Source organism: Lissotriton vulgaris, chromosome 12 (genome assembly GCF_964263255.1).
Source record: "Lissotriton vulgaris chromosome 12, aLisVul1.2, whole genome shotgun sequence".
In the NCBI taxonomy this organism is placed as follows: Eukaryota; Metazoa; Chordata; class Amphibia; order Caudata; family Salamandridae; genus Lissotriton; species Lissotriton vulgaris.
Window position 1 is genome coordinate 642,874,794 of NC_141700.1, and position 23,700 is coordinate 642,898,493.

A 23,700-nucleotide genomic window follows, 5' to 3' on the forward strand; every position below is an offset into this window, starting at 1 on the left:
TACCTTCCCGGAAAGCTGGAAACATGCCGAACTCAGCGCCCTTCTGAAGAAACCCACAGCAGACCCCACTGAACTTAAGAACTACCGCCCCATCTCGCTCCTCCCATTCCCTGCCAAAGTCATTGAGAAAGCCGTCAACAGTCAGCTCGCCGCCTTCCTCGAATCCAACAAATACCTCGACCCCTCACAGTCCAGCTTCCGAGCCAAACACAGCACCGAAACCGCCCTCATCGCAGTAACAGACCTCATTCGAACACTACTGGACAACGAAGAAACAGTTGCCCTCATCCTACTTGACCTCTCCGCAGCCTTCGACACAGTCTGTCACAGCACCCTCATACAACTCCTCAGCAACGTCGGAATACAAGGAAAAGCATTGGACTGGATCATCTCCTTCCTCGCCGGAAGAACCCAGAGAGTCCGCCTCCCCCATTTTAGATCAGAGGCCACCGAAGTCATCTGCGGCGTACCACAAGGATTTTCACTCAGTCCCACCCTCTTCAACGTATACATGAGTCCCCTCGCATCCATCGCGCGCCAACACAACATCAACATCATCTCCTATGCAGACGACACCCAGCTGATCCTCTCCCTCACCAAAGACCCAAACACCGCCAAAACCAACTTACACGAAGGAATGAAAGAAGTAGCCGAGTGGATGAAGAACAGCCGTTTAAAACTGAACTCGGACAAAACGGAAGTCCTCATCTTAGGTTCTTCCCCCTCTGCTTGGGACGACTCATGGTGGCCACCGGCCCTGGGAACTGCACCCATACCTACGGACCACGCACGTAACCTGGGCTTCATCCTGGACTCCTCCCTCTCGATGACCTGACAAGTCAACGCGGTCTCATCATCTTGCTTCAACATCCTACGCATGCTCAAAAAAATCTTCCGTTGGATCCCCACCGAAACAAGAAAGGCATGCACTGCTCACAAGCCGACTGGATTACGGAAACACCCTTTACGCCGGAACCACAGACAAACTACAGAAAAAACTCCAACGCATCCAAAACGCCTTAGCCCGACTCATACTAGACATCCCCCTCCAAGCTCACATTTCCGGTCACCTGAAAGACCTCCACTGGCTCCCCGTCAACAAGAGAATAACGTTCCGTCTCCTCACCCACGCACACAAAGCCCTCTATGACTTAGGACCCGAATGCCTCAACACGCGCCTGTCCTTTTACACCCCCACCCGCCAACTACGATCGTCCAATCAAGCCCTCGCCGCAATTCCGCGCATCCATAGATCCACCATGGGGGGAAGATCCTTCTCCTACTTAGCGGCCAAAACCTGGAATTCTCTCCCCACCCACCTCCGCCTTACACAGAACCACCTCTCCTTCAGAAAGCAACTAAAAACTTGGATATTCGATAAGTAAAGTACCCCCCCCCCCTCCCTCAAGCGCCTTGAGACCCTCTGGGTGAGTAGTGCGTTATACAAATTTTCGAACTTGAACTATACTACCTCCTTAGGAAAACCAACCCTGGTAAAGATACAAAGGAGGGCCTTGGCCACTGTTAGAGCAGTAGTGGTCCTAAGTGGAATAGCTTAAGGATACCTAGTGGCATGATCCACTACCACTAGACAGTCCTGAGGCTGTCTGAGGGCCCAGGGGCCCAACAAAGTCGACTCCTACCCTTTCAAAGGGTACACCAACCACTGGAAGTCGAATTACGATTGCCTTTCAGTGCCTCCTGCCTTACCACTGGATTGGCAGGAGACACAGGACTGACAAAAGTCCTTCACCTTTTGAGACACCCCTGGCAAGTAGAAGTGATTAACTAATCTACTCAATGTTTTATACTGACTAAGTTGCCCAGCTGGGGGATATCATGGGCCAAAGTAAGAAGGACCTCTCTAAACCTCTAAGGTAGTGCCACTGTCCTGGTTGTACCAGGTTTAGGGTCTCTGGCCTCAGTGTATAGAAGTCCATCCTCCCAAAAGACTCTATGGGTGCCAGTGATATCATCCTTTACTTTGCAACCACTTGCTGCCACAGGCTCTCAAAAGTGGGGCAGGTTTCTTGTTCCCTGGCACAGATCTATCTTAGGGGTTCCTCTGGGATCAAGAGCTCTACCATGTAAGGCCCAAGCTCCTCAGGTTCAGTTCACTCTGAGGATAACAAGTCCTTCTCGTTGTTCCAGCACCTAATTTTCTCTTTGAGCTCTACTATGTGCTCTGGTTTTCACAAAACTCCATTCTGAGAGTCCAAGCATGCTTGCATGCGTCTTCAGTTTGACTTCAGCCCAAGGGAAAGCCTGCAAATCATTTCCAAGCATACAGTCTACAGGGATGGTTGGGTACACAACCACTTTCTTCTTTCCAACTACTCCCCACCCCCCCCAATCAAAAGATATCATAGTCATGGGATGGATCTTAGTGACATTGTCAGCATTTGTGACCGGCTAGGTCTTTCCAATCAGGTACTGATCTGAGCGAACCAGTTGCTAAGTCATGATGGTGATACTAGCACCATTATCTCTCCAGGCCTCTATTCTGGTCCCAATAATCAGGGGGTGCTACCTGTATTTGTCCATATTAGTGAACCAAGCAGCTCAGGAAAAGTCTAGCCCTCTCTCCTCGACTAATGTTGCATCAGTGAGATCGCTAACATGGTCAGGCCACACCTGCAACTTTAGGGATTGCAGGTGGACTACAGGCATTTTTTAGGTCTCAGCTGTCGTGGGCTGCACACATGCGCAATCTTGTTGGCGAGATTGAATAATTTAGAGGGCTTTCAGTATCTGGCTTTAAGCCCCGCCCCTCTTTCCCATTGGCCGGCGTCACCGTTTATGCTAAAAGGTGGCCAGCCATTGGGAAAGAGCTTTTCCTGATGTAGACTTTTCTCTTTCAGGCTGCCCACTTGAACGGGGTCGTCTGATTTCCGTTGGTCACAAAAGCTTTCTTACCTTTATGGGGCCATGTGTTTCAAACACAAGGCTCCATAAAGACAAGATATCGTTTTGCAATGAACAGAAATGAAAGCGGATCGTGCTTGTTGCTGGGCCGAGCCAGGGGCAGTGGATTAAATGCCGTGGGAGATGGCCCGGAGCTTGTCTCCAAACCTACCAACTTGGAGTCGAAGTGCCGTAGAGCACTAGGGCGCCTGTGCAGGCTGGCCACATGAGTCATTTAATGCTACAGGTTTATTTCCGGGTCTGTAAAGGAGAGGACAAGAACTAGGCCTCTTAGGGTTGTGGAAATCGGCCTCGTTTATCTCACTTAGCAACGTGAGTCACTGGACTCCCTGCCGGTGTGGGCGACGATGGGAACAATAACTACAGTGAAAACTGACAGGAAGAAGAAATCAAAGCCACGCAAAGGCACTCTGGACATGGCGTTGGCACGATGCTCGGGCTCTATTAAAGAAATCCACAGCTATTCTCCTGCCACTCGCCCACGGTAAGTCAATCCGCAGCAGGCGTTGTAAAAGCTATCTGCTGGCTAAGGAAGGGTCGCAGCAAGAGGGCCTGACTGAAACCTGCCAACCCTGCTCCAGATCCTTGTGCCGAGTTTAACCCCAGAGTGGGTGTGATCTCCGCGTCCGTTTAGTCCAAAAGCGATCAGCACATTTAGGTATCCCCCAGACAGTATAGACTCCCAGACATATGGTGGCGAGGACGCCAGGCGACAACTGTGGCCAGCTGTAAAGTATTCTCCCCAACCACAAGCTTGTATTCCCTTTCCACCGAACCACACACAAACACACATACTGCAAACTGTCCTCCATCCACAATGCCTTAACAACCATGAGCCAGCAAAATTTAAATTACAGGCACAAACTTCGCGTAATTTCAGGAGCCAGGTATGTGGAAATCCAGCAGTTATTGCGTGGGATTGTATATTATATATATCGGCCAACAAATAAATATACACCGCACTTAGTCTTGTAGTAAGTTCAACTTATTAGTGGCCACATACTGCCACCAACACAACACCATCGACGCATTTCGACCACAAGGTCTTGCTCACGGTGGTGTGTTGGTGGCCGTTATGTGGCCACTAATAAATTGAATGTACTACAATACTCTCCTGGAGTGCGGCGTATATTTCTTTGGTCGCTGATAATATTTGGAGCAAGCTCCATCCCCGATGCCGGAACCAGGTTAGCGCACTGTTCATAGACCGATTTGGTGACTGATATTGATATACACACACACACACATACACATAAATATATATATTTTAAATCAGATGCCCAGGAACAGTTAGAACGACCAGAACTCGATTGGCTGTTGTTTACTGAAGTTGTGTGTTTTCATGCTATTTTCAGGGCGAAATGGGCCCGTGCGTCCAAAATTAAGGCGAGGATGCATTTCACACTAAAATATGCCACAAAATGAAAGATTTTCATTTTGTGTAGAGGGAAGTAGCGAGAGAAAGAAAAAGGAAAATAGTACTTGCACTAATACGGGTAAACCTTAACTGCAAAAAATTGAGAAAACGAAGTGTTGGGCATAAACTATATGTATGGCCCAGTCTCTTGAATGTGACATATTTTATTAGCTACTTCTAAAAAAGGGATCAGCTACATATTCTGAAATTGAAGAGACTGTGGCCATTTTAAAGAAAGACCAACAGTTAGCACCCTGGTTTCTAATGACGGCCCTACTAACTAGTGACTACAATCACGAAGAAAATAAATTGAGAAGTGAGAGTTCTGCTATTCCCTGGCTGTCGGCGAACTACTGCCCAATAGGAAGAAGACGTGCAGAACTGCTGACGGACAAGACCGACAAGTTAGAACAGCAGTGCCCATAAAACGCCCCCACAGCCAGGCGGGATAAGTTTCAATGTCTAGGGCCCGCCCGCAGCAGAAACTGCTCTGGCTTCAGAGAGACTAACTATTTAAAGCGGCATGGCGGCCAGCAGATGCCTTTGAAAGAGAGGACCAATCCCTCTCGCCAAGAAATAGAGCGTGCCGTATCTGAGGACTTAGTGACTAACGGGTCCTTTGCAGGGATCTGCGTTTGTCTCCTAGTCTCCTAGTCACTAATTGGAATCTGAAAATAGATCACACACTTTCTAACAGACCAATGTATTGAAGTACTTGAAATGTCTTCATTTGATTCCAACACACACCATTGTTACCCATACTGGGGGGACTGCCAGGCAACTCTCAGGACATAAAGCTTGGAGTGAGTCCGGCAATGGAACATGCCTTAAAATGAGACAATCGCGCCACTGGGAGGGTCACAGCAAGGAGGGCAGTATCCCCTGTACAGCTAATGTTATTGAAGCAGAAGGGTAACCTATGCCGATCACGCAAGTTTGTTCACCTGGGCAGGTCTGTGTGCATGGTGCTACACCAGGGGCGCAACTAGACATCTACCTTTTTTGGGGGGAGGGGGTAAAACTCCCAGCCAGATCGGGCCCTAGCACTGGACGCACATGGTGCAACATTTTATTTTGCACCTGTTTCCTCCTTCCCCATGAACTCCCTCAGTACCACTCACCAACAATGCACATCATCTCTCTATAACACCTTTCTGACACACTTTTTTTTATAGCACTACTCAAAGTTTACTCACACTCATTTCTGTTATCTGTATGGTACCTGTTCTTTTTTTAGCAGGCACATTAACCCCGCTGCGCTGTGTGGGTGGCAAGAGTGCCGATGTGAGTGCACGGTGAGCGATGCGACAGTGTGAAGGTATAGTGATAGGAGTGACTGCAATGTGAGTGATGTGACCATATGACTTTGGGTGCGGATGAAAGTGCAGAGTGGGACGAATTATACATGGTTAGTGATGGGCTTGTTTGAATGGGATTGCAGATTGAGCAGTGAGAGGGACAGGTGAGTGAAGTGTCACGTAAGTGCAGGTGAGAAGTGTGCTCGTGTGACTGCAGGGTGAGGTACAGGGTGAACAGCGCAAGTGCATTGTGAGTGCAGAGTGATCGCTGTGAGTGCAGGGTGAGCGGCTGAATGGTGTGAGTGCATGGTGATTAGTGTGAGTGCATTGTTATCGCTGTGAGTGCAGAGTAAGCGTGAAAGTGAGAGGCGAGAATGAGGAGTGAGTTGTCTGAATGCACGGTGCATTCCCAGACACTTGAAGTAACTCAGCCTGCTATTGACATTGGCATAAGGTTTCAGATATAAGTTAAACTATTGCTTTTATGCAGGGCTTTAAGTGGGATGAAATAGCTGGGGGGGGTCTTTCAAAGTGGTGATGTAATTAAGGGCGTGGCTTAAACCATTTATGATAAAAATCTGTGCTCAGCAGAATGTGCCGCCCGACTGGTATTTCGCTGCTTCTGTTATTGTCTCCACATAAGTAACATTACACCTACAACAAGCCAGGACTATTGGCTTTGTCAAAGGTTGTTAATTGCATTAGATAAATATACTACATGCATACATATGACTGCCTCGCTGTATATAATATTTCAAATGCTTTAGTTCTTGCACAAGAAGTTGTGGCATAATGGTTAAAGCTGCCAACTTTGGAGCTGAGGAAGCAGGTTTGAATTTCAGCATCGGCTCAACAACCTGTGTCACTGGCCAAATCACTTAATCGTGCGTGCCTACCAAACAATTCAGCCCAATGGGCGTTGCGCGCCAGTGCAGCACTGAAGTACACAGAGGCAGGTGCCTCTGCACTATAGTTACTGCGCGGCAAGTCGGCTCCAATTCCCAATCCAAGTATGCCCATCACATATTCCCGTCTCGCTTTCATCTCTGTTTACAGGATTTCTGCTGCACCATCTTAATAACGTCTCCCAATTTTACATGGGGTGGTAGGATGCAAAGGCCTCGCTAATATCTTTCTACCGAGGGAAATAAGTCTTACCCTGGCTTGCCACTGTCCAACCCGATCAAAATATATATATATATATATATAATTATTATTATTATTATTATTTTTTTTTTTTTTTTACTCTGTGTAAGCCTAATAAACAAGCATTAAAAATGCTATAGGTCTCGCCTTTCATTAAGTTAAAGCCATTTGCTTTGCTATACAAAACCATTAGCAAAGCAAATAGCTTTAACTTAATCAAACGCGAGACCTATTGCATTTTCAATGCTTGTCTTATGTTCACATCTAGGGTCTCCATTTCGGTGCCCCAATGACCTACAGTCAAGGCACCAAGCCTTCTTTGGATCTCAGTTCTTCCCCTAATACCCACCCTTTGGCTGTGAATAGTCTGTGGGTCCACCCTCCTGAGCAGATTTTGGGGGCCTTAAGAAGACTCTTTATTTTTAGAATCACCCTCTTTCCCTTGGGGGTAGGGCTTTTGGCCTTTTTCTTTTAGTCTCTCCCACCAGTGGTATTTTTGGTCATCCTTGTCTGGACCCAGTGGTCTGCCTTCCCCAATTCTTGAGGAGAAAGTGGACCTAGGTCTACCAGAAATTGATGTCGTTTCTCTTGATGACAATCACTCAAAAGGTGCTCCTTCATTATCAAATTATACAACCCTTCAAAGTCATGTACATTGTTGCCCTCTAATCAACCTCCTAGTGTTTTCACTGAGTAGTCTACAAAGTCTACCCAGGTCTGGCTTTTGGTTTTTCGAACCTCTCTCTATCTGATCCCATACTTTTCAGTACTAAATCCAAAGCCCTCAAAAAGGGTACAATTCATGAGGTCATAGGATGCATCATCATTCCCATTGGGTGTTATTAGTTTATTGCTACACTTCCCTGAGAATATTTCCCACAGGATAGCATTCCACTGCTTCCTGTGGACCTGTCTCCCAAGACAGGCTCTCTCAAATGCATTGAACCACTTAGTGATATCATCACCCTCCAAGAATTTTAGGGGCAATACCTTTGGTGATTTTAGTGTCAAAAGATTATACTTCCCTATTTATTATTTTGCCGACACCAGATATGGGTCCTAAGCCTATCTCAGCTCTCTTTTTCTATGGACAAGAGTTTAGCCTTTAAGGTTATCCTCTTGGCCAGCATCTCCAGTGCCTACCTCATCTGGGATATTACTTGGGTTACTCCCAGTGGTGGTGTTATCTGATGGGGTAATGCTGGAGTCAGTGTCCTCCACCACCACATTAGAATCATCATTATCATCTTTTTTCCCATTGGGGGACATTTGACTTGCCATGACCTTGTCATTCTCTACCAGCAACTGCTGGAGATGGGCTTTAGCACCCATGGTTTAAGTTTCTATGCTTTGCACAGTTCTTTGAGTTGGGTTACTCTCAGATGTGCATAGGGACCCAGGTTGAGCCCCTGGAAAGTTCCTGGATTTCTGACATAGTGTTTAAAGTAGTTGAGATTTTATAAAGGACTTTAAAAAAATGCAAAAGGACTACTAAGGCCTAACTACTTTACTGATTTTTATTCTTAAATAGAGGGGGACTTAGCTAAGGCCTTAACACTAGTTTAACACATTTGAAAAAAAACGAAAATTGAAAAAATATTTACCTAAAGACAATTTTGGATTTCTTCTTGTGAATTCACTTATTAATCAAGTGGTACAAGAAATGTCAAGTCTTGTACCCCACCCCTGTGCCACCAATGTAGGAAGTTGGCTCTGAATAACTAAGTGGTTATATTGTGCATAGAGTCCAGAGATACCCCCAGAAGTGTACACGGCTCAATGTAAACACAAAGTGCTCTATTAGTGGTCGTGTGGGCGAGCAGCCTTAGGCCTAACACAGAGGGGTGTAAGACGTTTATTGCACACACATACACCAATAAGGGACACATGACTCAAAAAGGAGATCCACACCAGTTGTAGAAAAATACATTTTGTTTGAGTTTTATTTTAAGACCAAGATCTTTGCATAAAGGTAAGAACGTTTTTCAGTAAAAATACTTTAGTCTTATAAAAGTTGACAGTGTAAATTTCAAACAGTTCAATGTTATCCTATGAAGGAAAACAACAATGAGATTTTACGGGTAAGTACCCAAATTACAGTTCCAGTCTTCAGGGGTTAAGATCAACAGAGGGCAAGGTTCAGGTAAGCACAAAGTCTGCACTATTAGCGGCACAGGGGCGGCCAGGTGCAGACGTCACATTTTGGAGATAAGCCCAATGTGTTTCAATGGAGACTAAATGTGCTCAAAGCCACACTGCTTGTAGGTAAGCAGATCGGTTGCAGGGGCCAAGCTTTGGGGGTTTGAGCACGCACAAGGGGGTCCACAAGGCAGCACCAAACATACACGACCAGTTGCACAGCACCAGCAACACAGTGTCATGGGCGTAGAATGCTTTTCAGTGGGAAATCTGGGTTTGACAAACAGGCTGCAGGAGTCGAGCCAGCGGTTGCATAGAGGAAACCAGCGACAGTAGAGGTAGGTTGAGGTCCTGAGGGTGGTAGGGACACCATCGGTTCAGCTCACCAACTCCCAGGGGCTTCGAGTGCAGGGGTGTCCTTTGACGTCCGCTTCTTCTTGTCAGAGCCAGTCGCGGTCGGGGGAGCCTCTTGATTCAGTCTAGAGGTGTTGTCGTGGAATTCAGGAGGGTCATCCAACACTGGACTTTGACTCAGGATCGCTGGGAACCTTTTCTGGATCACTGGGCCACCTGGACACAGGCCAGAGGGGTTGGGTGCAGAGCGGTCAAGGATGTAGGATTCAGAGGGTACCTGAGTCCTTGGTGTTGTTTTCTTTGTGGATATAGCCGCTGTCCCCTGAAGGCCTGGTCTTCTTCAGAGGTAGGCATTCCTCCCTCAGTTTGTGAAGGTCACTGACTTCTGAACAGGCATTGTTTCTTTGCATGATTTTTGAGGGCTGTAGACAAGCCAATAGGGCTATTGCCAAGTCAGAAGGCATGTTCAGTCTTCTTCTGCACTGCATCTTCATTCTTTTTCTTTAGTCGGCAGGAACTCGTTTCCAGTTCTGGGGAGCCACCTAAATACTAAATGTAGGCTCTTTTAGGGGAGTTGCAGGTAGGGCACCTTACCTGTGGTAGCTGCACCCTCAATTATACCCCCTCCTGCAGGAGGGGTATAGCCCTAGTCCTGATTAGAGGGATCTTCCCATCTTTAAGATGGCGGGGATTTAAAGATGTGCTCCCCCACCTTAGGGGTGGAGTTGACAGAGGTGGACACACCTCCCATTGTTCTAGGTTTTCTTGTTGGTTTTCCTGGCCAACATGGAGGTATAAACTGGGGGCTCCCTACAACTGCTGGCAGCAGAGGCTGGGGGTCAAATTACAAAGACAGCAGGCCTTTGAAGCTTCCCTCTCGAGCACTGTACTCATCCTGGGGGAGGAGGTGTGACACCTCTGTCCAGATTGTGCATTGTTTCTGGTCCCAGAGAGCAGAGGCATTCAATCCAGGGGTCCAGAAACATGTGTGGGAATATGCCTCTTCACTCCGCTTGTCATTTTTCTGCATGCTGACACAACGCGGTCATAACAACGACCGCGTTGTGACAACACATACCTTTACTCCGCAAGTCGTTACAATGACTTGAGGAGGGGGCGCTGGATGTTGGAATAGTAAAATTTACTATTCCAACTCCGGTCTGTGTGGACTTTAGGGAAGGTGTTGGATTTCAAATCCAACACCTTCTCCCCCTCTGCAAGTTGTTGTAACGACTTGCGGAGTAATGGTATGCATGTCACAACGCAGTAGTTGTAACGACCGCGTAGTGACAGCATGCGGGGTCACAGATGCGGGGTGAAAGTGCTTTACCCATGTGTGGTGGTGGCAGGCTGCGTACAGTCAGTCTGTGACCACACCAGGGTTGGTGGATTTTCAGGGAGCACCTCTGAGGTGCCCTCTGAGTACCTGGTTCAATAAATCCCACACTAGTATCAGTGTGGATTTATTGCGAGTAGTTGTTTGGTAACAAACACACCTGGTTTTAGAGAAGCTGTCATGCTGCGGGGAACTCGAGTTGTCAAGTTTCCTGCCCAAGTACTCTCTAAGGCTTCCCAGGCACTTCCAATATCCAAGAATGGCCTTACATATTGTGGGGGCTTATCTGCTCATGCAGATATGCCCACACCTGGGACCTGGGGTATAGTGCACCCTGCCTTAGGTCTGTGAGGCATGCTAGATGGGTGACTTACCTATACCTGAGGCAGGGATAGTTGGCAGGGCACAAGGCATTGTCTTTCTGTCTGCACTAGGCCATTCATGCTGTCAGCATGACCGAGGTGAGGGTTCCCTGGAGGACCCTCTTCAGTCCCAATTCCCTAGGTACCCATGTTCCTTTTACTAGGGGCTACACGGGGGCCTGAAGGTTCTGTTGTGACGAAGCACTGGCACCAGCGACCTGGTTGGCAGGGACCCTGTGCACTACAAATCAAAACCACATCAATTTCCTTAACATAAATTCATAATTAATTACCATATTTAAAGCCAAACCTCACCATGCACGACCACCCCCACAAGTAGCCAACCCCATGCTGCAAGATTGGCTGCAGGACCTGGCCTCCAGCCAGAACTTGTTGTCAGCCCAGCCAAAGGCATCCCCCCCCCCCACAGGCTGCTAACCCCACACCACTCACACCCTTTGGCGATACAGCACAGGGTAGGTGTGGGACCCGGGTACCCCAGCCTCCTGGGCCAAAACATATATTTAGAGGGGGGCATGCATCCCCCTCCTCCCCAAGCCTTAATATGACCTGGAGACCCCATCCTCTGGAGCCAAATTCAACAAAAAGTAGAAAGGCGGTGGCTGTGCGGCCCTATCACCGAAACTTAATATGCCCCAAGGACCCCATTCCCCTTGGGGCTGAATTCTAAGAGGACGGGGGCGTGCAGCAGGAGTGTGGGCAGGGAACAGGAGAGAAGTCTGCTCCCTTCCAGTGGGATCATGTTTAAATCTCCCACTGGCTGTCAGCAGACTCATACATGCTCCCGTTTGGCGGGAGATTTGAAAACTGAGCCTGGCAGATGGGAGCAAACATATGTTTCCCTGTCTGCGCTGGTCCAGGCTGGAAAACTACTGTGCCCTGGGGGTGGGTTTCCCAGGGCCTTTAACCCCTTCTCTGCTGGGGTATTTCCCCCGGTGAACAGAAGGGGGGGGGGGGGGAGGGGGTTGAACGCGGTGCTGCGGTGTTCGTGACGAGACCAGCTCGTCATGAGTCACGGTGGAGCTGTGCTCATGACGAGCTGGTCTCATCACGACCCCGCCCACTGATTCATTCGCCCGCATAGGCAGGGAATTACTTGTGCGTGGGCGGAGCGCAGCCGTAATGATGAGACCAGCTCGTCATGAGCACAGCTCCACCATGACTCATGACGAGCTGGTCTCGTCACGAGCACCAAAGAGGTTAAGGGCACAGGGAAGGGGGCCACGCAGCCCCCCTCCCATTTTTGATCTCATCACTGTTGCCACTCAGAAATAAAATCTCCCCAAAATAAATAAAATGCATGGTCAGCCCTGGACCCTGGCCCACCACCAGGCCTAGGGGAGTCAGTGTATACCTACCCTGCCCCCTGTGTTTTTTGGTGCATTTTTTATGGCCCAGGACTGAGTCTGAAGAGATCTAGCTTTCAGCCAAACTTGGTGTAAATCCATTCAGCCGTTTGGGCGGTAGCTATGTCTTAAGTTTCTGTGGAGAAATGAATTGGGAAAATTAGTTTTGGACACCCCTTTTTTCATAGCCACCACTTGATGAATAAACAGTGAAACTTTCCATGTGAAAACTAGTCAAAAAGTAACACTTTTCCAGAAAGTTTTGTCGAGATTCGTCAAACCACGGCAAGTTATTAGCAACACAAAAAAGGCATTTCCTTTGGAAACTCAATCCTACCTATAACTATCCAGTGGCAAGCACCACTGGTTTATTTGTTTGTGTGTGTATATATATATATATATATCTCCAACTAGCGAAAGCCAGTAGGTAGCTACTATAGTTCGGGCCAACTTTTCTCATAGATGAAGCGTTTTTGTTTGCTAATAACCTTTTAGCGCCGTTGACTAACGTTTATGACATTTTCAAAACTTGTGTACAACTTACTTGTGCTTTTGTCTGGAAATTTTCAAGGTGATTTATGAAGCGGGCCGAGAAAAACGGGGGGTCCCAAAACACTTTTTCCCCATGCAATATCTATGGGGATTTCGCAACTTTCAAACACGGCTACAGGTCGAACTGCTGAAAGCAATTACAACAAACTGCTGAATTTCTATGGTTTTGAGTGGGTAGACCGTCAACTTAACTATAACATCCCTGCAACCTTTGTTTTTTTCAATGATATATAATTTGTGAATATATGTTAAGATAAAAAAAAACAGTGCACAATTGTTTTAAGTCTCCCATTGATGTATTAACATTTACCTTCAGAACCAGACAAAACAACAACAATCCTGAGTCAGTCCTTTAAAATGTATTTTGAAGATCTATAAAGTGTACAAAAAACAGTCTTTTGTTATAATGCAATGAACTGACAACTGTAATTCTAAATTTAAACAGCATGGCACAATCCATCCCTGTCATGCAAAACAATAGATTAGTTATCCAGTCTGGCTAAGAACAGTTCTCTGTATATCTTGGCAGGCAAGTCAAGATGGCAGACCTATAATTTGCTGTAAGCAACCAGTCTGCATTTTTTAAAATAGTTTGACTCCTTACAGTAATTGAGAAACAGCCTCACCCTCCAAAACTGCATTGACAGACTGCAAAATAGCAGTAGGAAAATATTTTATTTAGACTATCAAATCTCCATATATACCTTCTGTATACATTTAAAACGCATTTCTGAATTACATTAGTATTGCACTATTTTAAAACACTCCAGAATTATTGCATCGATTTTGAATGCACAGCCATTAATTATTATGTCAATCCATTTAAAAATCCAATGCATCTCCATTGTTTTTTAACTTGTCTCTGCTAAATTGTCTCTCTTATATTACTACTTAAACCTGTCAATTGATCTCGGATCTCCACAGCATTAAGTTGGCTGGACTTTGCACTTCCGATGCTGACCAGTTTAAACAATTAAATTCCATTTCTTTGAGAAAATATTATGTCTGTCTTGTTTTTGGTGTAAAAGTAAAGGCTTGGTTTCAACCAACTTTCTCCAAATCTATTGGCAAAAGATTATGCTGATAGATTCTCATTTTTGCGCTTTTGCAAAATAATAGTGGGCTCCAGGTCCTGGTATGGTGTTCCTAAACCCCCCTCACCCCGCCCCCTACTCACGCACATCAATGCTTCTCTGCCTTACTGCTCTACGGTTCTTTGTAATAAGCATCTCCAAGGAAAGAAGACAGTGGAGTCCATTCATTAGGAAAAAGGAAGGCCATGATACAAGGTAATTCGGTCATGGTATCATGCCACATGTAGAACAACTAACATACCCATTATTAACCCTGCCTGCTCTTCTAGAGAGGAATTTAACCAAACGTCAAGGGAGAATTACTTGCTGAGTTAGCCTGCTTAGAGAGGGTCATTGAACCTTCCATTTACATTCATTCATTTATCCTTTATTTCGATCAAATATATCATAAAAGGTGACATTCAAAAAATTGAACAGTACAAATGGTATTAAAAATCTGTCGGCCATAATTAAAAGAACTTTACAGTTTCCTGTTGAACAAATCAGACAAGTCAGGAGTTTACCAACATATATTGCACGTTAATTATTTTTTTTTAAATGACAGAAATTGTGTGTACTGTACTTCAGTTAAAAATACAAATACATTAAAAAGAATTTTAAAACTGTGCCAAGACTATATCAGTACTCGCACAAAACCATAGAAATTTGCATATATAGTTAGTTGCAATAACTATATATCGCGCACCCGCAATCCACTGCTGATGATGTCACATATTACATCATTCATGACATGGTCAGTGACATCACTGATGACATCACTGATGACATCTCAAATGACATCACTGATGACATCTCAAATGACATCACTGATGACATCTCAAATGACATCACTGATGACATCACTGATGACATCTCGAATGACATCACTGATGAAATCACTGATAACATCTCATTTGACATTACTGATCACATCACTGATGATATCATTCATGTGATAATACGATGAACCTCTTCAGACTCTAATATAACCTTAGATACAATCAGTGTAAACAGACACTCACAGACTGTCACTCATCCATGGAGTTACTCACACACCTAGTCAGTCATGCAAAGAATCAATCACACCTCCATTTCCTCAACTATACAGTTATACACACCTTACTTAATCAAACATATACTAACACATATTTACTCTTTTATACAATCACTGATACAAGTTCACAATGATCCATACAGCCACTCACACATTCACTGGCTCTTATGCACAGTTATTTATATATGTCAACTCTTACATGTACTGTGTTTTACATATGTACTTACTTTGACATGTAGCACTGAGAAATCCAATAACTCACCAATACACTCATGCAGATAGTCAACCGCCCATACAGCTGTTTCCACATGCACTTTTGAACCCATACATCTACTGAATCAACTGCTCACACATCTATGCACAGTCACATACCTCCCAGCCACCCCCACACACACACTCACTCTCCCATACAAATATTTGGGCAACCAATCAATAACCCATATAGTTACTCATATAGCTACTGATCAACACATGCAGCAGTTTACAGAACTACAGAAATAATGATGCACAAATTAAGACAGTTTAGTCACTAACCCATGCACTCAGTGAGACACATTTAATCATTCTCTCATACAGTCAGTCATGCACCTACTAAATCCTTCATCCAAACACTTATACATCCACTCATTCTGTAAGACATATTTTAACTTTACAGAAACATACAGTCACTGGATGTTGTCATCAGTGATGTCATTTGAGATGTCATCAGTGATGTCATTTGAGATGTCATCAATGATGTCATCAGTGATGTCACTGACCATGTCATGAATGATGTAATATGTGACATCATCAGCAGTGGTTTGCGGGTGCGCGATATATAGTTATTGCAACTAACTATATATGCGAATTTCTATGGTTTTGTGCGAGTAAATTAAGGTTTTGTAAATGCTAATCCCTAACTATATATGGTCTATAACCTATGTTTTTTTCAGTGAATTTTCAAGGTTTTGTAAATGCGAATTCCTAACTATATATGGTCTATAACCTATGGTTTTTTCAGTGAATTTCAATGGTTTTTTAATAGCAAATATCAAAAGCTGTAAAATGTATTCTTATTCTAATTCAAAAATATATTTTATATTTTTGTAATATTATCTTTATATTTATTTGTTAGTTTAATAAGGTTCCGCGACCCGCTCGGCGAACCGGTAAACGTTCCATTAGCGCAACCACCGCGTTAGAAAACGATATCGCGAGGCATCGCGTAAGCGCGACGTATTGCGTTACCGCGTAATACGTCTTATGACGCGCCGCGTTAGCGCACCCGGAAGCGTTCTGGAACGCAAACCAAGGCGCGAAGCGCAGCTACTCGGAAGCGATCCGGGTCGCGTTACGGGACGCGTAACGTAAGCATAACGGGTCATGTGACTTGAAAATAACACTTTTTATTGGTTGATTTCATTTTTTATTTCTGAATGATGTAAAGCTAGGTCATGTGACCTAAAAATTACACTTTTCATTGGTTTAGAACATTTTTTTTCTCCAAAATGATGAAAGCCCCCTCCTATTTTTCTCACTCTGACTTTCAACTTTGTGAGAGGAAGAACTATTTTCATTATTGGAAGATGGCTTCAATTGTAGCTGCAGCTGGTGGACCCCCACCAACACCACAACCTCCTAGGAAGGATGGACCACCTCCCCAGTTTATTCCCAACCCTGAAGAAGAGGAGGAAGAAGAAGAACAAGATGTACATCAAATAAAAATTTTCCCTGAAGAGCCCCGGAAATCGCACAGCAAGGCCAATTTTATTTGGCAGTTTTTTTCATTTCCTGCAGGCCAAAAAAAAGTGAATGCACGTTATGTTACATGCCTGATATGTAAAGAACCTCTGTCTCGAGGCACCGATAAAAAGTATAGCTTTGGAAACTATATAATGCATCGCCACATGCAAAGGTGGCATCCTATAAATTATAGTATGGCGGAGGTGCGTAACCTAAGTGAAAATCCACCAACTCTTGTGGCCACCACCTCATCCCATGAAAGTCTTTCGGGACCAGAGGCGAGGGAGATGGTCCCCGCTATTCAAACTAATTTTCAACATATCATGCTGGTGTGCATTTATTGTGGGGGTTTGCTTTGTTACGGCGAAATGAGCTTTCCATTAATGAACAGAGCATTTGAAAATTACAAGTGCTCAAAACGCCCCAGAAAGTGATTTTTTTGTTGTTGCTCCTGTTGAGCCGTTTCTAATGCCTGTTTTTCGTTCTTTCCCCTGAAAAAACCCCCCAAAAATATAAAACCGTTCAAAAAATACAAAAAAAGTATAAAAAGTGTTCAGAAAAATAATTAAAAAAATAAAAAACAACAAAAATAATAAAAAAAAGTTCTTTTAAGAACTACCTTCCCTTTATGAAAAATTTCTAGAATTCTAGAAGTCAATCATTCTTGTTTCCTTAAAGTACGTTCCCCGGACTGCTTTCCGGTGCGCGTACCGGGCGCACCCCACGAAAAAAACGATTTTTTTTTTCTTTTGGCCCTTTTAAAGCCTCCACATCAAACCTAGGGGGTCAGGGAGGATCTACTATGCCCCCTTATGGTCATTTTCCCCTTCGTTTTGGCCTCCTCTTATCTCTCGATCCTACCGAGAGACAAGATGGCGGCCGCTCAGGACTGTTTAGAATGTTGACAGACACCGGAGAGCCAATCAGCTTCTCTTCGCAAAGCTCCGTTACGCGAAAAGTACACGAACTGGTGCGCTACCCGGGACGCTGTCACAGATATATCTGTTTTTTTAAACGTTAATTTCTCAAAATCCACTGGAGCACATATATTGAGACCCAGCAAAGGCACATCGGGCTACAGTCCCTACAATTTTGCCAAGTTTCGTGCAAATCCATTCAGCCGTTCGAGCTAAAAGTGAGGCCAAACGCCATATGGAAAAATGAATGGGAAAAACGCGTTTTGGGACCCCCCTTTTTTCTCGGCCCCCCCTTGACGAAACGCCCCCAAAGTTCCAGGGGCTCCTCAGAAACAAAATGTGCCATTTTCCTGAAAATTTCAGCCGATTCCGTCCACAAACGCCAAAGTTGTTAGACATAGAATTTTCAAAAGTTCCATAGAGAAAAAATCCTAACTATATATACCTACTGGCGACCGCCAGTAGGATATATATATATATATATATATATATATATATATATATATATATATATATATATATATATATACATACATATATACACGTTTCACTCTACACGAGAGCTTGTTCACACAACACGCCAGGAACACACAGAGCGTATAAATAGTTGACATAAACAAAGGACAATTAAAAAAAAACAGTAGTACACGCCTTCTCTGGACAATGGACATAATGAAAAGACTCATGAAATGAAAGGAGTATAAATAATAACAACAACAAGGAAATCCATGGACCGAAATTGACAAATGATAAGGCTCCGAGATCACAGAAATATAAGTACAGTACTAGGAAAAAGAATTTAGATTATTCCGCACATGGACACAAAACAGAGTATGTACAATATATGTAGCCACCAATTAGAATATAAGTGGAAGTCTGAAAAGTTTTCAGACCAAATAATGGCATAGTGCCAAAATGAACCACAGAAAGCAATGCTAGTGGATGAAAGTCTACAGATCATGAACAAAACATGATGACATAGTGCCAATTTGCATCGCAAAAAACATAGCTATTTACAACAAGTTTAAATAGCCCAGTGCCTAAATGAATAATGATGCAAAATCCTAGATAATGGGATGAAAAATGTAAACAGTCATATAGATCATACCTCATCATACTATATACAAGTAGTCCATATAAATGAGAAAAAACAAATAATATCTGATTGGGCAAAACATGCAATCCGATCAGAGAAAGCAAGAGAAATAAAAGTGAAATGAAAAGAGAAGAAAAAATATACAAAGAGTATGAGAAAGCCACAGCTGAGAAGAATAAAGATGACAGTAAAAGGAATAAACCAATGCAAGTGAGCCTACAAACTGGTGTAACACCATTAAATAGATGCACAATTGATATCATTGTAGTAGAGTGTACACCAGACTGAAATATATACATGTGAAAGCTAACCAGGCGGCCAACCACTAAGTGAAAATCTAGATCGCATCAGAAAAGTATATGGAGAACAAAGTCATGATGAGATGGTAACAGTTCATAGGAAATTACTCAAATCTTCAGTGAGGTTTAGTCAATTTGGGGCCTTAGTATCTAAGGCAAGAATCAGGTGCGATTCTTTCTGCCGAAAAAGCTTCATTCGATCACCCCCCCCGGCCGGGTTGGGGTACCGAGCATAGAACGGTGTATTCGAGATCCTTGAGTTTTTTGTCGTGTACTGCACGGAAATGTCTTGCGACAGGATAACTATTGTCGCTGTTAACAATTGCACGAATGTGCTGCAAAATGCGTTGGTGCACCGGAAGTTTAGTACTTCCGATGTACTCCAGATTACAAGTGCACCTTAGTTTGTATACGACATACTCAGATCTACATGTCAGGTATTCTCGAATAGGAATAGGTGTGGAACAGAATGCAGTAACATAATGTGTGCTGTTCTTGGCAAAGGTACAGGCTCGACAAGATGTACATCTAAAATATATATATATCTACTCTATGTGAAAACTGAACAGCTTGCCAAACCTGAAGTGGAGTTCGAGCCTTTCTTCATCGCCTGCATGGAAGTTGGAGTTGGCATAATTTCGATATATATATTATATATATATATATATATATCTTCATCAAAGACTTAAAATCCTTACTTGTTAATGGACTTATACTTGAAAGGTTAACGGAACCTTATCACCATTTCTGCCCTCTTGGATCTGTATATGTTTATGGCCATTTATGTCTTAGCTTTTTCAGTGTGTCACCCTAGAATTTGGTGACTAACAACAGCCATGTACATGGCTGCATTCATTCTTTGGCCAGTCAATTAAGCTGTCCTCCAGCCCCCACAAAATTGCCAACATGAACTATGTAGGAGACATACATATAATTATCATGACACAGCCTTTAGCTAGTTTGCAATATTTAAAATAAAAGAAGGCAGAAATACAATAACATCCAGATTTTTTATAGGAAATGTGGGTGAACCTTTTAAACGTGTGATTTGTGCAAACCTGCCCATACATTGTTTAAAATTTGCTCACTGTTTGTACTGAGCTGATCATTCAAATGGCATGTGATGGGACATGCTTAGGTTCAGTAATGTGGCTACAGCCTAAAATAGAATTGCTTGTGGGTCAGTGCGGAGTGTGGTTTGTTACTTCACTTGAAATACTCCTTTAAAGGATCTGTTCAACCTTTGCTTCATTTCAGGTCTCTGTGATGAACTTCCTGTTTGTGGCCCTGTGGTCCTTCGCCATGCCATTCCCCCGCTTCCGGCATATGGCCTCCTGCCTGGCCACCATCTGGGCCTGCACCATCATAGTTTGCAAGATGTTGTATCAGCTGACCATTGTCAACCCCCAGGACTACTCAACCAACTGCACTGAGGTGGGTAGTCCTTGTCTTGTTTTCCAACCAAGACAGACATAAATTGAGAAAAAGGGGTACAAACCCCAACAGGTCAGAGTCTTTTAGATGGCTCGAGCAATCTGCTGCATATTAGACAGAGCATGACATGTGACTCATTGTGCCTCTACCCATCTCGCTTCGCAAAAGATGTTCTGAATACTTAAAATGTTCCTGTAGGCTTGTCTTCTTCTGATACCCCATCCAAGATGTTTTGCTATTCCTTTAATACTGTTTTATTTAACACTAGCAAATTGCCTTTTGGACACTGTAGTACATTAATTTTGGCCCCATGGAAGCAGTAACACAGGGAAGTAAAGATGTAAAGCATTATTTAGGTGGAGAACGAGTGGGTGAAATACAAGTTGAGCTGGCGATTGGGAAAATGTGGTTGGGGTATTGATGTAAAGATTGGAAGAGTAGGGGTGCAACGGCAAAAGGTGGAGGTTAGAATGTATTTATTAAGATGTGTTTGCAAAGCACTAGTGTGTCACCCTACACCCATTTCAAAGCACTTAAGCCCTAAGTAATACTTTCCCAATACAATAATACAAAGAATAAAAGGAAGACCTACCGGAACCAGTGTTCAATCAATTCGCAGGGCTGAGTCCCATTGCAAGGCCTGAAACTCATTAAGATGCAGTAATACCTCAGCCTATAACTACTGCACTACTGCTGTGTTGGTAATGCCAAGTGTAGTATTACCACATTTGCTTTCAAGCAAGACTGCTAATGAGCTCTTTAAAAACTCTGGGGGGAGTGGATGAGGACAGCATAAGAGGAATGGGAATGCCTCACACACAGGAGTTACCACAATTTCTTGCATTAAGGTCAAAAAGATATAAATGCAGTAATAATGAAGTCAAGTGTTGAAATTACAAATCGCTATTCTGCTTAGTAAGCATCATAGCGGAGAGTATTTTCAGTATTACATAGCAGATTTTGTATTTTGTACACCTTCCAACAACCCCTTTTTGAGTCTGAAAAGTGCCACTATGGAGAGTTGCTGAATCCTGTTTCCTGTTTTTGAACCCAGAACGTGCTTCTTTTGAACTTGGTAATGTTGTAAGAATCTGTCATGATAAATTCTGAAAAGTATAGAATGACCTTGCTAATTTCTAGGCCTGGGAAATAATGATTGGAAATCAGGTACATTTTAATGGATTTAGGCCTCCTCTGAGGTCAACAAAATGGTACAAACCCTTAAAGTTAATATCAAATTTTACGTGTTAGTAAGAATTCAAAAAACCTTTACAGTTTGAAAAATATAGTAGCATGCTTGTTCCTTAGGCGACAACACTAATGTTTGAGCATCATTCAGTGTTTTTAATCTTTGGTACAGGAATCTGGGGTATAAAAACACACTTCCTTGTACAATTGGAGCAGACCAGTCAAACAAAGTTTGGTTAAGATCTTGAATACTGTCATCAGTGAGATCACACATCCATAGTCGTCCTTAAGTGGTAGACTGACTGTGCTTAACAAAAATATGACTCTTACTAATCCTATATTCTAGAGAAAATTCCAAATGGGGTTGCATTCTAGTCACTTTTCACATATCAAGTTTCAGCACTTAGATTTAGTGCACCTTTTACTACAAATTTTAAAGCTCACTTGAGGTGTTGCCCTTTTCAGGGACAATCTCAGCTGGACAGAAGATCAGAGCTCTAGATACCCCCCAAACTTTTCAAAAGTCTGTAGGGCATAGTTGAGTCTTGGGAAATACATGGTGTTGTCTATAGGTAGCAGTAAGTTCTTCATTCAAAATTGTTCTCAGTGATCCTCCTTGGAGAGCCTCAGAGGTTTCCTCAATGGATCAGTCTGAGAAAAAGCACCTGACTGTCCAAATTCAAGACGCAAAGCTTGAACCAGAATGGAGAATCCCGAAGAGCCGAGAGGATGTCTCTCTGCTCTGATGATTAAATGCTTAGAGTCTTTTCTGAAATGAATTATAGACCAAACAAATGTCTCCACATCACCTTATGGGCCACTGCTTTGTCACTCTGCTGGTTTTGGAGATGTTTAGTGCTCAGATTGCGGGGAAAGTGCTTTTTCCAAATAACGGTAGCTTCTTACACATTGGACTTTTTGATCATCTAACACCGAATTATAGAGAATACTTTTCTATTTGTTGCTAAAAGCCACAACCCTACTTTTCAGCACATTGATATCTGAACAATGATTGGTCACAAAATGGTAAATTTTATCCAAGCTATGTTGCAGACCAATTGGGGCGAGGTCAAGAAAATAATTAGAACAGGGATATTAGTGTGTTTTTGTATGACGTCTAGATATTTTAATATTTTGTATATACAGCAATTAGGCAAGTATTATTCCCTCTGTTTCTTTTTAGCCATATAAGAATAGCACCAACCTTGAAGATGAGGAGATCCTGAACTCCACCCTGTACAAGGCACCCGTAGATCCAGCCAATTGGTTTGGCATCCGGAAGGGCTTTCCTAACCTGGGATACATTCAGGTACAAGTTTCTCCTACTAAAATGTATGCTGGTTTGATGGTTGAATGTTGGTATTATAGGCTATGTTTGAACTGAACATACTATTTGTCGGCACACCTGTGATGATGACATTAATTGTAATATGACTGAGGTTACATGAAGGCATGACTGAGGTTACCTGAAGGCAATCTATCTGTGCAACAAGTCTTCTTAGATGGCAAAGCTGTGCCATTTCTGGGCTTTTTGGGAGACAACGTCACAGTGATACCAATAATCTTTGTGGGCGGTGATTTAGGCTAATTCCCATTTTCTTTTTTTAAAAGTGACAAAAATAATGTGCTAATTTAATTACAGGGCTTTTGAGTAAGCATGTTGCAGGTTGTTCTACTACTGTGGGCCGGGAGAGTGTATAAAAATGTTGTGCTACAACTGCTCTTTGTGTGATGCTATGGACAGACCATGGTACTGCTGTAATTTAGAGGTGGGCGGGGATTGCTCCGAATACTAAGCTTCTCTGGCAGTGGGTGTGCAGTGTACACAACTGCCAGGCTTCTTGTATGCCTCTAACAGTGATTGCACTATCACTATTACCAAGTGATGGTGATGGCAGGAGCTGTGTAATAGCAAATTGTTTGGGTTATACTATTTCTAATGTAAAGGGGTATCTATTATTGATAGCATGGTTGCATTATTACCGAAGGCATGCAGTTTCCTATGTATAATGTTGTAATTT

At 43.6% G+C, this 23,700-nt stretch overlaps 1 protein-coding gene across 2 annotated transcripts in view; it reads left to right on the forward strand.

Moving 5' to 3' along the window:
- The window catches only part of PIEZO1 (piezo type mechanosensitive ion channel component 1 (Er blood group)), a 901,942-nt gene that overhangs the window by 695,443 nt on the left and 182,799 nt on the right, over positions 1 to 23,700 (forward strand). For both annotated transcript variants that reach the window (XM_086945809.1, XM_086945810.1), the window contains exons 19-20: positions 20,315 to 20,491; positions 22,863 to 22,988. In XM_086945809.1, the coding sequence (XP_086801935.1) occupies positions 20,315 to 20,491; positions 22,863 to 22,988 (303 nt within the window). The remainder of the gene's footprint in view (positions 1 to 20,314; positions 20,492 to 22,862; positions 22,989 to 23,700) is intronic.